General features: G+C 43.7%; 1 protein-coding gene across 1 annotated transcript in view; it reads left to right on the forward strand.

Moving 5' to 3' along the window:
• Positions 1–62: 62 nt before the first annotated feature.
• The window catches only part of KIAA1407 (KIAA1407 ortholog), an 18,838-nt gene continuing 4,856 nt past the window's right edge, over positions 63–14,044 (forward strand). The window contains exons 1-12 of the mRNA XM_010143891.1: positions 63–107; positions 917–1,058; positions 3,332–3,463; positions 4,004–4,182; positions 4,656–4,879; positions 5,667–5,823; positions 7,689–7,879; positions 8,658–8,907; positions 10,247–10,716; positions 11,230–11,324; positions 12,550–12,632; positions 13,977–14,038. Coding sequence (XP_010142193.1) covers positions 3,355–3,463; positions 4,004–4,182; positions 4,656–4,879; positions 5,667–5,823; positions 7,689–7,879; positions 8,658–8,907; positions 10,247–10,716; positions 11,230–11,324; positions 12,550–12,632; positions 13,977–14,038 — 1,820 coding nt within the window. The 5' untranslated portion in view covers positions 63–107; positions 917–1,058; positions 3,332–3,354. The remainder of the gene's footprint in view (positions 108–916; positions 1,059–3,331; positions 3,464–4,003; positions 4,183–4,655; positions 4,880–5,666; positions 5,824–7,688; positions 7,880–8,657; positions 8,908–10,246; positions 10,717–11,229; positions 11,325–12,549; positions 12,633–13,976; positions 14,039–14,044) is intronic.

Genomic DNA, 14,044 nt, shown 5'->3' on the forward strand with positions numbered 1-14,044 from the left:
GTTCGAAAAGAGACAGGTGGCGGCAACGCTCTTATGTCGGGATTTTTTTTTTTTACTCTTGTTTCCAGCCGAGGTTTGACTCTGATAACTTGGAACGCTGGATCCAGGTGAAGTAACTGGCACTGTAACTCAGTCAAGAGTAAGGCACCCTGTAGCTATGTGTAAAACTGACGGGTCACACACAAAACTAGCTGTTGAGCAGTATTGCAGGTTGTACGTATTGGCAGGGGATACAAGAGAATTACCCCCAAGCGCCATCTCCTGCATCTACAACCACCTGAGAAGGAAGAAAGAAGAAAAAAAAAGGGTGAACGTCCCTTTGCTTTGCTTTGCTTCCTTGGGCACCCTTGTGCTCCCGTCCTCGGCCTGCTGCTTATGGCAGGAGCGTGCAGCAGCTTGGTGTGGTTGCCCTAGCACAAAGGGAAGACGTCCTGCAGACGTGCAGGCTGCCTGGGGTACAGGTGTTACACGTGAAAACACAGGGACACATCAGGACCATGACAATGAGACAGAAAATCACTCAGACTATTGACACCGTGCCCGTTCTGTTTATGACAAAATGCTGATACCAAATTTCATAGTTGGTGGTTGCTGGGGACTAGCTCAGCAAGTCTCCATCCAGCCACGGGGGGCGGGGTGTTTGCATTCTCCCCACGTGTTCTCCAGTCACTGCTGGAGATTGTCACTAATTGCCAAATGAATGCTTATTACTTAATGATTTTTAAGTCAAATTTCTCCAGTCGATCGAGTAGTTGGAGAAATATGTGTCAAAAGAAATCTATTTCTTACAACAGCCATGCTGTCTTGTGTTACATTTCCACCGATGTTTGCTTTCTCCGGAGAAACCTGGATACAGAAAGTTTAAAAATTAATATCCAGAAATCCTTAGGAATGTTTTCCTTTCTTCAATGTAAAGAGAGTGGACCAAGCCTCTAAGTATGCTGCCTCTGAAGCTTTTTTCTTTCAAAAGTCAAGGTATCAACAGGGACCTTGTGGTCCTGTGACAAGTTTGGAGACTGTGGCACAGCTGCAAGATGATGATGAGGCCTGTGAGGAAGGTGAGCTGAAATACCGCTTGTCACAAGCTGCCTAAAATGAATTGCTCTTATTCCAGCATTGTGGTTTTGGTCTGAATAGACTCTTGCAAATTTTGAGACCATAACAAACAGTTCAAGTAAGATGTCTTTCATCTAATGAAGAAAGGCATAAGAAGAATCAATCGCTGGACTTCAAGGTGGGTTTTAATTAGTATACTTAAGAGCAGGATAAACTCTCTGTCTCCTGGAGATTTAAGGTAAAAACAAGGATGAATACTACCCTTGAAGACATACGGCAGGGTCAAACACAAGTTAGTGGGCTACAGGAAACCAGATGAAATTACGTGATGTAATTTTGATACCAGGCCACATGTAAAAATGGAGTTACTCTGTGTAACTTTCACATCTACAAATAATTTTGTGTTATTGCTTTAATTCCCATGCAAAATTTTCCTCACTACTTAACTAACTGTTTTCTTTGTAATGCCTGCATCCACAAGTGCTTTCTGAAATTTGAAAATAAAACTGCAGTACATTAAAAAAAAAAAAGAGAGAAGAAAATCCCATTGGTGCTAGAAGCACATTTGCAGTGTAAAAAGCTGATAGGAGACATGATTTTAAAAACAGAGCTAACCATCCTTTTAAGACTCAAAAGTGAGCCTGAAGATGTGACACAAGAGCATTCACTTCAATACAAGAAGTCAGCTTTTTCACTTGTAATCATCAAGGGTTCGGCTAATAGCACAGAATACACCTATCTGCTTACGCTGCGCTGCCTGAAAGCATTGCACAGCATTGTTGCTTTGCAGTTGGTGGAAAAGTTGCTTGCTTTCCTCATGTCTCTTTACTATTTTTGTTTGCCCTTCTCTGCTAGGGTTTTCTTTTTTTATAGCTGCCAATCCCTCAGGATTGTTCCTAGCTTGACTGAGAGCCTTTTATCTGGAATCCATTATTAGAATACTTAATGGTATTAACCACACATAGCCCACTTTGCAAAGAAAGGTATTGAGAAGAGCCAGATCTCTTTTACTCCAGTTTTGAAGAGCTCGCATTTCCCAGTCAAAAAAGTAACCCTTCCCGAGTGATAAGCTGGTTTTCTCTCTTCTTTCGGTTATCAGATACATTTCCTTGTTCCTGAGCTGGCCTGAAAGATTACAAAAGGGAACAGAAGTGACTTGAAGGACAATAAACATTAGATTTCGGTTTTCTTCAAAAAAACCCACCCCTTTTCAAGGAAGTTTTAAAAAAAGACTATATTGCCTTAGAAATGCTAGGACTCGAAGGGAGCTAGAAGATTTTTGCGGTAGAACTAGACATTTTTAGCAGCTGCTTCCTCCTGTCTGTTGGCCGTCTGCCTTTACAGGGGATGAGTTGCACTACAATGGCTGCTGAGATCCCCGCTCTTTGCCCATCCTCACCACACGGATGGCTCAGCTTCCCACAGGGCTCCTGATGCCTCGCAGCTCTCAGCCCTGCGTTCTGCTTCAGGAACAGCTTGGCCATCCGTGGACTGAGGCCAGGTGGTTTGTTGAGGCAGCAGCCACATTAGCTGACTTTGCTTTTGAGTAGGAACTCTGAAAAAGGAGTTTTTGCTTTTTTCCACAGAGGAATGGAGGTGCAAATAAAGTCGGCAGAAGGACAGTTGTTCATTAGGCGTTTGAGGTCGCTGATGAGTGCCAAATCCGTCATGGGTGCATTCCGGTAGTTGCAGTCTTAATTCTGAGTACAGGTAGTCCCTAGTGAAGCTTGCCGCCTGACAGATTTGTAATCTAGACTCACCAGTTGTTCCTGGAGCTGTGCTACTTGCAAAGGTTAACCTGTGCACGTGAAGCAAAGATTTGTCCAAACAGTGGTTCTGTTTGTATTTAACATATGACAACGCTGGCTGTATGTGTGTAAATTATCTAAGTGTCTGCAAGTGCAGTGGTAAAACATATGAAAGCTGTCTGTGTTATGAATAACTTAACGTGAATTCCATCTCCTTGGTAAATGCTATATTAATCCCACGAGAGATCTATATGTCCACAGAATCTCGTAGGAAAAACGAGGTGAAGAATTGATTTGTGACATATGTGACAGGGAAGAAGTTTGCCACCTTCTTTTCCTGTTCAAGAAGATGAGAATAGAACTGCTAGCCTTATTCCATTTTCTGCTGCAGATCAGCTTTCAGTCATTTTAGACAGCCTTCCCAGCATGTGATATAACTGTCCCAGAGACAGAGCTTTGCTAGTTTACACTTACCCACATACACTTTTTAAAGCAAGTAAAGTCATCAGTGTCTTTCCTCATGATAGCCCAAGAGCTGCTCAGTAACTGGATGAAGTCCAATCTGCAACTGGAGCTGATGAGCAGTGGGGAAGAGGAGGCTGACTCTGTCCTCCCGGAAAAGCTTGCTGCAGCACCTCTGAAGTATGAGCGGTTTGATGGTGAGAGCACAGCAAAGCAATTCCTGGCTTCCTTTGTGAGGATGTGCTGGGGAAGGGAGCCAGGCCTCATGGCTTGTCAGGCTGAGAGGTAGAAGTTGCTTTGAGGCCAGGCTAGAGGGGTCAGCAGAAACAAGATTAGAGGTGATCATTTTTCTCCCCTAGCTCTTACAGAAACTTGCTGTAGGGCTGCACAAATGCATCTCACAAACATTCAATGTCTCCTTCATAAAAAAGAAATTTTATTTCTTTTGTGTACGGGTATTTGTGAGGCCTGTCAAATTTATACAGCCATTTGAGATGCTCAGAGGCAAGGCAGTAAAAAAACAGACAAAGTGTTGTTACCGCTCTAGTGTGTTCAATGGGAGACTGATTAAGACTCTTTGGGGATAAATGGAGTGCAGTCACTGTGTCCGCTTTCATCAGAAATGCATTCACAGTCTGGGAAAGTGATCCCTTTAATTATGTTAGGCTTTGTGATCTGAGACAGGGGGGTTTATTCATTTCAGACTAGTCTGAGATAATCTGAATTCCTCATTTCAGACTTGTGCAGCTACCTGGAACATGAATTGGGAAGTTCTTCTGTAGAAGAATACCTACAGCATCTTTTGCAGAGTGAAGTTCTGAACTGTGGGATAATGAAAGACCTTAGACTTGAAGACATCAAGGCAAAACCAAAACTTGCAGATCCACGAATAATCATGGAGCTCAGACACAAGCAGGTGAGCAGGCGAGGCAGCCCAGTTAAAAGAAGTAAGATCAAGGATTATAGGATTAGAGTAAATGCTCAGTGATACTTCCCCAGTATTCCCTCCCAACCGGCAATAATCTCAGACTTGGAGGCAAATACCCAGGTGTTACGGGCTGCACATTAGCCACTCACAGTAGCTTGCACAGTCAGCTTGCACTACATCTGTTCAGGTTTTCCCCCTTTCCGAAGACTGGCCGGCAGGAAAAGCTGCCATGGCAGTCAGTTACGAGTTTGTTCCCATCAAATAATACTGGTGTCACCTTACTCTCTTTAATGGAGTTTTATGCTGGTCTGAGAGCAGAACCAATCCGGTCAGTGCCAGCTATGGATAGGGTTGCTCTGCGTGAAAAGTGGATTGTGACCCACCCTGTCAGTGTACAATGAGCCTCAAATCCTTCACCCTTTGGCGTCTGCTCTGACTTCTGCTGATTTCCTCCTTCACAGGTGAAAGAAAACCGAATGAAGCGTCAGAGGGCATTAGAGCTTCAGAGACAAGAAAAGACCCTGAAGAAATTAGTTCTGTCTGAGGCCAAGCTCCAAGCACAGGAGGAGGACAGAAGGAAGGCCCTGAAGGCCAAGAAGGAGGAGGAGGAAATCCAGAGGGAAATGGTGAAGCTGCGAAAGGAAATGGCTGAGAAGAGGCACGCCATGGCAGAATCATGGAGAACGTAAGAGGGAGAGGGGACAATGGAAAGAACCGTATGAAGAACACATCTCTTATCATCTCCTTTTACTAAATGTAAGAGGAGTGGTGGTCCCAAAGGAAACATCTGCTATTCCTCTGTCTCCAAACTCTCCCAAAACCTTTTATCCTCTGTTACCGATGTCGATGGCAGAGTTCACCATTAGTGGGAAGATGGGCTGAAGACACTGTTAGCCTCCTTTCAGCCATTACCAGTATGTACACTGAATCACGAAGCAGGAGTGTGTTTGCACCACCATGCAAACATCTCCATCAGCTCTATGGCCATATTTAGCTCTGTTAGCATCTAATGCAACATGAAAGCCAGTACACACCAAAAAAAAAAAAAAGTCTGTTGAAAGTCTAGCATTTATAATACTTCCTCTGCTATGGGAGAATAAAGAGTATTCTTGGCTGAGGATTCTGCAGAGACATTTTTGCTTCTGCTGAGCTTGGATTGTCACAGAGATGTGACTTGTAAGGATGCCATTTATTTATATGCAGCCCTGAGATCCTAAATCTTCTCATGCAAGTGCTTTACTGAAATCTTACTGGTTTCTTCTGCCTACTGTACTTTGGAAATGCTCCAGACTGTTTAATCTCTGGGACCCCAAACCGTGACAGAGGCTGTTTTCTAAGAAAGCTGAGTTAAATAATCAGCACCTTTCTAAGCTGTAGAGATAATTCTCTTAGGACTGACCAAAAAGAGACTGAAATCTGTGCTATTGTATTTTCCTCATTCTGTTAGATCTGTATGTTTGTTCACCTTCCAGGAATGGGAAGAGACAAGAAAAAAGTCAGAAGCCATCAATGCAGGAGGTATCTATTACTGCATCACCACCCCTTGCCCTGAAGAAAGAAGAGCAAGAAGAGAAGAAACAGAGAAAGGCTCAGGAGCTGCTGCACAGGATTCACACCAATAAGCAGAGAGTGGGCATCACTCTTCTTTATCTATCTGAGACTCTGAGCTACCTGCCTGCGGGTAACATTTGCAAAACTGAAGTAAAAACTCCTGGTTGTTAGAATGTTTTACTTCTTCCAAGCCCTCCTCCTGATTCCAGGAAAGTAGAAGAGCAGGGCAAAAAGTATCTGGTATGAATGTGTCTGTGCCTCAAGTGTATTCAGTGGGAGGTTTCACTTAAAATTGTGGAAAAGATGTGGAAAGTTGTGAACATAAAGGCTTCTGCAGTTGAGAAGCAGGTAAACATACAGAGGAGGCAGCAGAGCATGGTTTGTTTTCCCTTGAGGAAGGAGGTAAAAGGGGCAAAGTGGCACAAAATGGCCTGAGAAGCCCCTGTTGTCTGTATGGGGAGATATTTTAAAGATTGCCTCGCAGACCCTGCTGCAGGAGCAGGGAGAGGAAAGAGAACGGGATGAATTTTGAGCTGGGTTTTTTAACTCTCCATGAGTTAAAGTATGCCAGCACTTCCACAATAACGAGTTCCTCAAGGAGCCACTCCCACTGGGTACAGTAGGATAGTCTGCGATATTGCAACGCCTCTTTTCAGGCAAATGTGCAGACTTCAGTAATTCCTAGCAGGAACCTATTTCTTTTACACTCACTATTCTGAGACCAGAGCCAGCTCTGGGTTAAATGCTGAGTTGTATCAAATGCTTGCAATTAAAGAGCAATCTTTTTGTAGGAATAATTTTACATGGGCAGTCTCAGCAAAGGGAATAAATTTCCCTGAGTGCAGGTATGAATGCCATCCATGACAAAAAGTTTTTCATTAATAGAGCAGTCATCATCGTTAATGTCTACTTATCTACATCTAGAATTTATTTTATGGAATAATCCCATAACTTTTGTGGTGATTTTCCCCATGGCTCACTTCATCTGCCTGCCCGCTGGATTTGAGCTTGGCTGCCGTTTAGCAGTACACAACCTCTCTCCAGCACAATCCGAGCTATGAAGATAAGCCTGAGTGAAACCACAGAACAATTTAGGACTGGCATAATGTGAGAAGCCTCGACTTAGCTGAGCTAAGCAATAGTGACACTTTGATTATTTTCCTAAAGCAGAAAGAAATAGCTAATGCACTGACATTTTGTCCTTTTTTGTAAGTCTTCATTTGGAGATTTCAGTGGGTGAGAGGAATGCAATTAAAACAAGGCATTACGACAAAAGGGGAACAGCTGAGTCCTGTGAGTGACCCACTTGGAGGATCAAAATGAACAGTGTCTGCAGTGACAGGGCTAGAATTATGGGCTAGATTAGATAGTAAATTGCTGTTCTGTACAATGTAAATCACTCCGAGCAGCAGCGAGTCTAATTACACAACAGAGGAAAGGTTTGGCTCCTTACTGGAACAAGAGTGAGCTTAGGTCATGTCATAAATTCTCCTAGGAAGCGTCTTGATTTTGGTCTATGTAAAAAAACCCCAAGTGGTCCATGGAGATATTTGTGAACTGTTCTCCACAGAAGTGTTCTTACCTGTAGCTTCTTCAACATTTTCTAGATTTTGAAACATCTTTCCTGCCTCTAGAAATTCTGTGTTCCTCACCCATTTTATTCCTTTACACTTGGTGAACTAATTGCATTTCACCCAAAAGCACAGAGCCCCATGATGTTATCTTTCTAGTCTCTTTCTGCTTTTTGTAGAAGACCTGCACATGCTCTGTGGTTTTGGTTTGTTTTTTTTTTTTTCTCTCCAGATAATTGTTGAAAGTGAGGATTCTAAAAAGAACCTCAAAAAGGAAACTCAGATAAGGGGAATAAGATTGCTAGATAAGATTAGCACTTGTGTGACAGGCTGTTATCTTTTCCATTGGTTTTCTGAAACTCTCCCATACAGTGCATGCAACGACATTTCTCTGCTTGGCTGAAAGTCATTTTGGAGCACAGAATTAAAATGGGAAAAGCCAGAGCCCTTGCTGACTGGAAATGCCAACTGAAGGCCCTGCGAGCCTGGAGGGACTATACTTGGGCCCAGAAAGTAGAGCAGGAGACTCAGCAACTGGAAGTTCATCTCCAAGATCAAAACAGGTAGTGATCCTACCGACACTGTGGCACTCCTCCTACTGTACTTGGGCAGTGCAGTGATCAGGGACCATAAAAGGGGCTTGCCAGTTAGGCAGGAGGAGGAAAACAGTAGCTTTTTTGAGAAAATTGCTACATTGCCTGCAGTGTGCCAGAGGCATTGTGGCACAGATGAAAAGGAGAAGAGATAAACAAGAGCTTTAGTGCTTTCCAGCAAGCCTGCGTCTCACTCTTTCTGTAGGTATCTTTCCTGGAAATCTCACCCTGGCTTGCTCTGAACCCCAGAGAATATGAAGTGCCATTATTTGTTCCTGATTAATATAGTTATTTCCTATTTCAGCAGTAGTATAGCAAAGACAATTTTTGCCAGTGCCTTTCATTAAGGAGGCTGTTGGATGAATTCCCTATCAGCTAGAGACAATCTTGCTCTTGCAGGTGTCAGGCAAGCTGTGTGGTGAGGCACTGCTACTTCCCCCTGTGCAGCTGGCAAGGGAGCAGGATAACGCTTTTGCACATATCCTACAGCCCAAGGGTGACACAGAAAATTGAAAATATAAACTAGGGAAACTTACTTCAAAATAATGGGCGTCCTTTCTGCCCTCCCCCTCCTCCTTTGAGAAATTCTGTACAGCTTTGGAGGGCCTTCTGAGTTAAGCAACAAGAAGACTTGGGAAGTTATGGGGCTTCATGCCATGGCCTGGACTGTTGTACTTGATGCAATTGTTTCAGGCAGGCCTGGGCCGAAGCCTCGCTCCTGTCATAACACAAGTCCTTTCCCATTCAGGAAAAACCAACTGTCTGCAGAGCATAACCAGCGACGGCTTTTGCGCTTCTGCTTTCTGGCGTGGCAGCGCTGGAGCCAAGTGGAGACAGAAAAGCGAGAGCTGCAGATCAGGAGGGAAGAGATGCAGAGAAAAATGGCACAGCTGCTGGAGGCAGTGTCGCTGGGGAAGGGCGGTTTGGACAGGCCACTGGAGATTAACCAGTCTGGGACAGCAGAAGAAAACCATCATCAAGATTTGCAGCAAGACAAGGTAAATCCTTCCCGTGTAGTTTTGTCTGTTGGCATCTTGGGTCCTCTTACATTTTGTATGATCTGAAGTAAAGAGTACATTGTCCCAGAGGAAGACTTCTTTCTCAGATACCCCCAAATACCTGCCTGCAACTGCTCAAGAGAAAAATCTTCAAAAATCTGAGAAAAATGTGAAGGACAATGGATGAGTCTTAAAAATAATCTCTAATGCTGCCAGAGAAGAGACCTTCACCCTCTGTGAGTTGCAATGAGCATCCCACCCCAGATCACTTTTGCTAAGAGATTAGTTACATCTTTGATGCCTGCTTAGACTTAAAAAGAATAACACTTGACTGCATGATGAGATTTTGTCATGCCAGTGCAGCTCTCTGGCTTTTAAGTGTGGGGGGAAAAAAGTTGTCATTGGCTGTCTCGGAATAATGTGCATCACCAAGAGGTAGAAGAGGAGAATCAGAGATTGCTTCCTTAAATTGTCATTTGTCAAGTCAAAGCCTGCCCTTCCTTCCTGTCTATAAAACCTGTACCATCGCAGTATCCTGATCCCAGCATGAGAGCTCATACACACATATTACAGGTCAAGCTTTTCATTTGCTTAAGTGTCAGCAAAAGCTGATTTCCTACGGTGCTTATGTGTTCCTAGTAGGCCTATATTTTTCTTTTGATACACTGGTAAAATCTGTGCTGAAAGGCTGGAACTGAATTTGGAGTTTGACCTAGGAATCAAAAAGCAGAACATACATCTGATGCCTCTTCAGAGAAAAGACCATGTGTCAGAAAAGGCACGGCCTCATTCTGTGCACCAGTTTTGTGGTAATTTTTATCAAAGCTGAAGAAGAGGAACGAGGAAGCAGCACCTTGTGGACTCCTCTTCCATCTAAAAAGGGACTGTTCAGTAGGTCAGCTCTGTAGATCACTATGACAGCTGTTTTCTCCTATATTCTCTGCCTGAGCATTGAGTGGGGACAACACAGTTCAAAAGAAAGTTGTGCTAACCCTTGAGAGATGAGCTAACCCATGAGAAATGAGGTGTCCTGAGATGTGCTTCCTAACAAAATAGTCAGGATTTATTCCTGCCAGAGCTCTTACCTGCTCGTGATTTCCTCCTCCCAGTGAAGTAGCACACAGCTCCTTAACAGTTCTTTCCCACAGCCTCCCATTTAGTACATTTTAGATGCAACCCTGGCTAAGAACTGGATAAAGATTCTGTAGTTGAGATTACCCTACTTCTCAGGCATCTCACTAGATTTGCATTAAAAAACCCCCACAGTGTAGGGAGGGCAGAAGAGTGCTTGGTTTTAATCAATACCAAATTTTCCTCTTTTTTCTTTTTTTTTCCCTAGCCAACTGAAACTTGCCTTTTACATAAAGAACCTGACCAGACCAGAGACAGCTCTTGTTGGGTTGACGCTCACACATCTCATTCCTACAGAAAACCCAAATTTGCCTGCGAGGTTACCCTAAAAGAAGCAGCCCCAAGAGCCCAGGACCAGGCTGTGTATAGGAATCAAACAACCACTCTCCCCCAGCAGTTGCAGGCACCTGGTCTGAAGACAGCTCCTGCTTCTGGTAGCCATTTTGAGCACTTCCATGCCTTCCAGCAACATCTGATTGAGGAGCAGAGGCAGCAGCTTCAGAAACAGCAAAAGCTCATCCCTGAACTGCAGGAAAATCAGAGGCTGAGCAGAGCTAAAGAAGAGGCAGCACGAGCCACAGCTGTAACCCAGCCACTTAACAACTCCGCTTCACAAACCAGGGAGGAAAAAACAAAGAGGGAAAGCCAGTCCAGATGCAAGAATACAGCCTATCTGAGGTATATGCCCTCGACAAAGCAGGCTGGATTAGTCAGCATGTGTCATTCCTACTCAGCTTAAGACAGAGTTTGCCAGGCACACTTCAGTCATGCTAGCATATCTGCTCTTCCCCTCACCTGTGACTGAGCCTCAAGGGTTGTATCAGGCTGGCCACAGTTCTCCCTCCTTCTTCGTTCCTCCTTTTTACAATGGCTCGACACTGTGATCCATACAGGATCCACTTAGAAACAGCAACATTAGACTGTCACACGTAGAAGCAGGAGGGATTTATTTAGTTAGGAAAAAGAGAGTGTCATCTTCAGTATTTCAGAACATGCAGCAGCCCTGGGTTCTCAGCTCCTTTACAAGAATGCATCATTAATCCAGTTTCAAGCAAAAGAAAGGTGTATCAGAGATTCAGAATGAAAATGCAGCACAACAGAGAATAAAAACTACAAGGCTTGTTTCTCAGCCATAGGTGTGAGACATCATTTCACTACATTTATTAATTTCTTTACTCTTTCCTTTCACAGGCTACCTATTTCTCATGGAACAGAAAACACAAGGGCAGTGATGCAAAGCAGGAGGCCCTCAGGCCAGCTGACCTCACCTCATCCCATACTGAAAGGTATTGTTCTAGATAGCAAAGACCACTCCAGACCATTTTTCTCAACAGCTCATCTGGAAACTTCTCTCTTTCTTCACCTGAGCCTTGCTTGTTGATGACAGTATGCAAATAAAACACAGCACTCTCTTTTCCAGCCTGAAACTGGAACAGCATATACATGTTAAACATAAAGCATAGCCTTTTCATGCAGTAAATTAAGATCAGGTTCTGTTACATCTGTAGGTCACGTTCTTTCACATCAGTTGTGGGGTGGTCACAGTCTGTATAAAAGGTCATCTAGAATATGATTATCATGATGTTCCAATGGTTTTGGGATCACTAGAACTTTTTGGCCATGATAGTCAGACCAAATATAGTCATATTTGTCTCTCATTAACTGACTGTGTAGCTCAAATGCTACCCAGTCCAAGCCATCACTCACTCTGATTTGCCTGAACTCTGTACACCATAAAGACAGTAAGAGTATTTTCAGAGAACTCAAGTGTCTTTGTTTGAAGATAAGAAAAATCTGTAAATAAGTTACTCGGATGATTTTTTTATTGGGAGAGAATTCCAGGACAGCTGGAAGAAGAGAATCTGAGGAAACCTAATGCAGTCAAAACACTTAAATGCCCCCAGCTATCAATTGTTCCAGCCTGTGCTTAGTTTGCAAGAAGCGAGTACAGGTTCTCGACTCCACTGTGTGTTCTGCGTGGTCACATCAGCACCGTAACACCTTCGCTGATGACCAGCAAAGTCACCAAATTGCAATTTATCTCCCCAAAGCAGTAGTTTCTTACTAGTGGAACGAAGTACCTGTGTGCCAGTGTGGCAGGGATGTTTTCCATCATGAACTTGCTCTTTAAATAAGCAATTGGAGCTTATTGGAGACCTCCTTAGCAACAGCTGCTAAATCGGGTGTCCTGAGACTCAGCACTCAATCAAGGAGGAAGGGGTAAAACCTCTGAACACAGCTCCTTTCATAACTCAGCTTCTTGGCTGTGACTGTCAATGAAGGAGGGCAGTCTAACCAGGGTAATCCTGAGTCATCTCATAAATGTTTATGGGTTCCTTGTTCATGGTGGTGCCAGCCGTAAGAGGTAGCAGAAAGCAAGTCTCTTTTTGTTGGCATGTCCACATCAGTGGTGGTCTGGGAGTAGAGCAAAGTGGTCACCCTCGTTTACCAAACTTCTGACATTATCCTACAGCTCATTTCCACTAAGTTTTATGTTCTATGTTTCTGTAGCTATGGAGCAGAGAGCAGCTCAGAGAGCAGAACGGAGGAGGAAACTAGAAGAAGCCAAACAACAAAGAGAAGAGGAAAAATTGGTAAGGGAAGTGGAAAATGAAAAAAAGTCTCTTTCACACCATTCCAGTTACAAGAAATGCTGTTTTAACCCCAGAGTCAGAGATCAAAGAAAAGCCCTTTATCCAAAACCGTAGTTTTATAGCTTGTGAGAAAGCAGATGTCCAGCACACATCAGAAGCAGTCATTGCTGCATTTGCATATGGTGATGGCACCAGCTCTGCCATATCACAGGCAGACACTTTATGTTGATGCAGTTGCAGTTCTAGAAGCAGCCTTCCTTACCACTTGTCTAATGCTTCTTTCCACCTACCCTCTGACCGGAACTTGTCCTTGCTGAGGATGGGAAGGGTGGAAGTGTATGCAGAGATCCACGTGATTGGACTGGGCAATAGTGGGTTTCCTCTCCCCTGCCTTTCCTGTCTGGTCACAGGCTGCTTGAGGACGTGCAGTCTCACCTAGAAAAATCCCTGCATCTTTCTAGCAGATGCCTGCAGAAGAGAGAAGATACTGACAATGTTTGCATGGTTAATACACATATTCTGTGATACCCATGCAACAGAGGAGCCTTCTTAGCTTCAGGGTGTTAAGCTGTTACTGAGAACATTCATAGTAAGTTGCATTAGCAGTAGGACACCAGTTCTGAGCTTTCTAAAACAACCAGCATTTCTTCCTTCTCCAAGCAGGAGAGATGCATACAAAGGAGGCTGGAACAAGCCTTAGAAAACACTTTAACCACAGAGTGGACAGACAAGCATTAGGTTAGGTTTCCTCAGCTGCAGTTGCCACAGTTGTAGAGATCAAGAAGCACAGTCATAGTAATCGTGCATTATGGTTGGTGTGGGCCTTTGATGCATGTATCAAGAGCAAAAGCTTTGTGAAATTAAAGCAGAGTGGGGTTTGCAAGGGATGTAGATAAACATTCAAAGAAGGAGGTTGTGTCAAGTATGACCAGTACTGAAGTAAAACAACTTCTTTGATCTTCAGTGTTTGGGGAAAGAAATGGTTGGGTATTTGTAATGCTGCTTTGCATGTAGAAGTAAAACTTCAGCGAAGAGTCAAGGGATTCAAAACTGACTTCAGCAATCAGGTTATCAATAAATAACTTCGTGTATGGTTTAGATTTCTTAGGGTAAGAGTGGCCAATATATAGGTAGTAGAAAGAACAGTACCTCCTTCCTGTCCCTTCCACAGTTCATTGTCCAGCCCAGATCATGTCTAGTATGTGGCAACATCTGCTTCCTTCCAAAGTTTCAGGTGCTGGTCAATACTAGAGGAATATTGGGAAAGCTCAGAGTTCTGGGTTCTCTGGAAAGGTCACATGTGCCAAATTAAATTTTATCTTCCTCGATTTTCTCCATTTCAAGGTACAGCTGAAGGCTGAAGAGGAAGCACGACAGAGAAAGGAGGCTGAGGAAAGGGAGGCTCAGCAGGA

This window comes from Buceros rhinoceros, unplaced genomic scaffold, assembly GCF_000710305.1.
Source record: "Buceros rhinoceros silvestris isolate BGI_N320 unplaced genomic scaffold, ASM71030v1 scaffold38629, whole genome shotgun sequence".
In the NCBI taxonomy this organism is placed as follows: Eukaryota; Metazoa; Chordata; class Aves; order Bucerotiformes; family Bucerotidae; genus Buceros; species Buceros rhinoceros.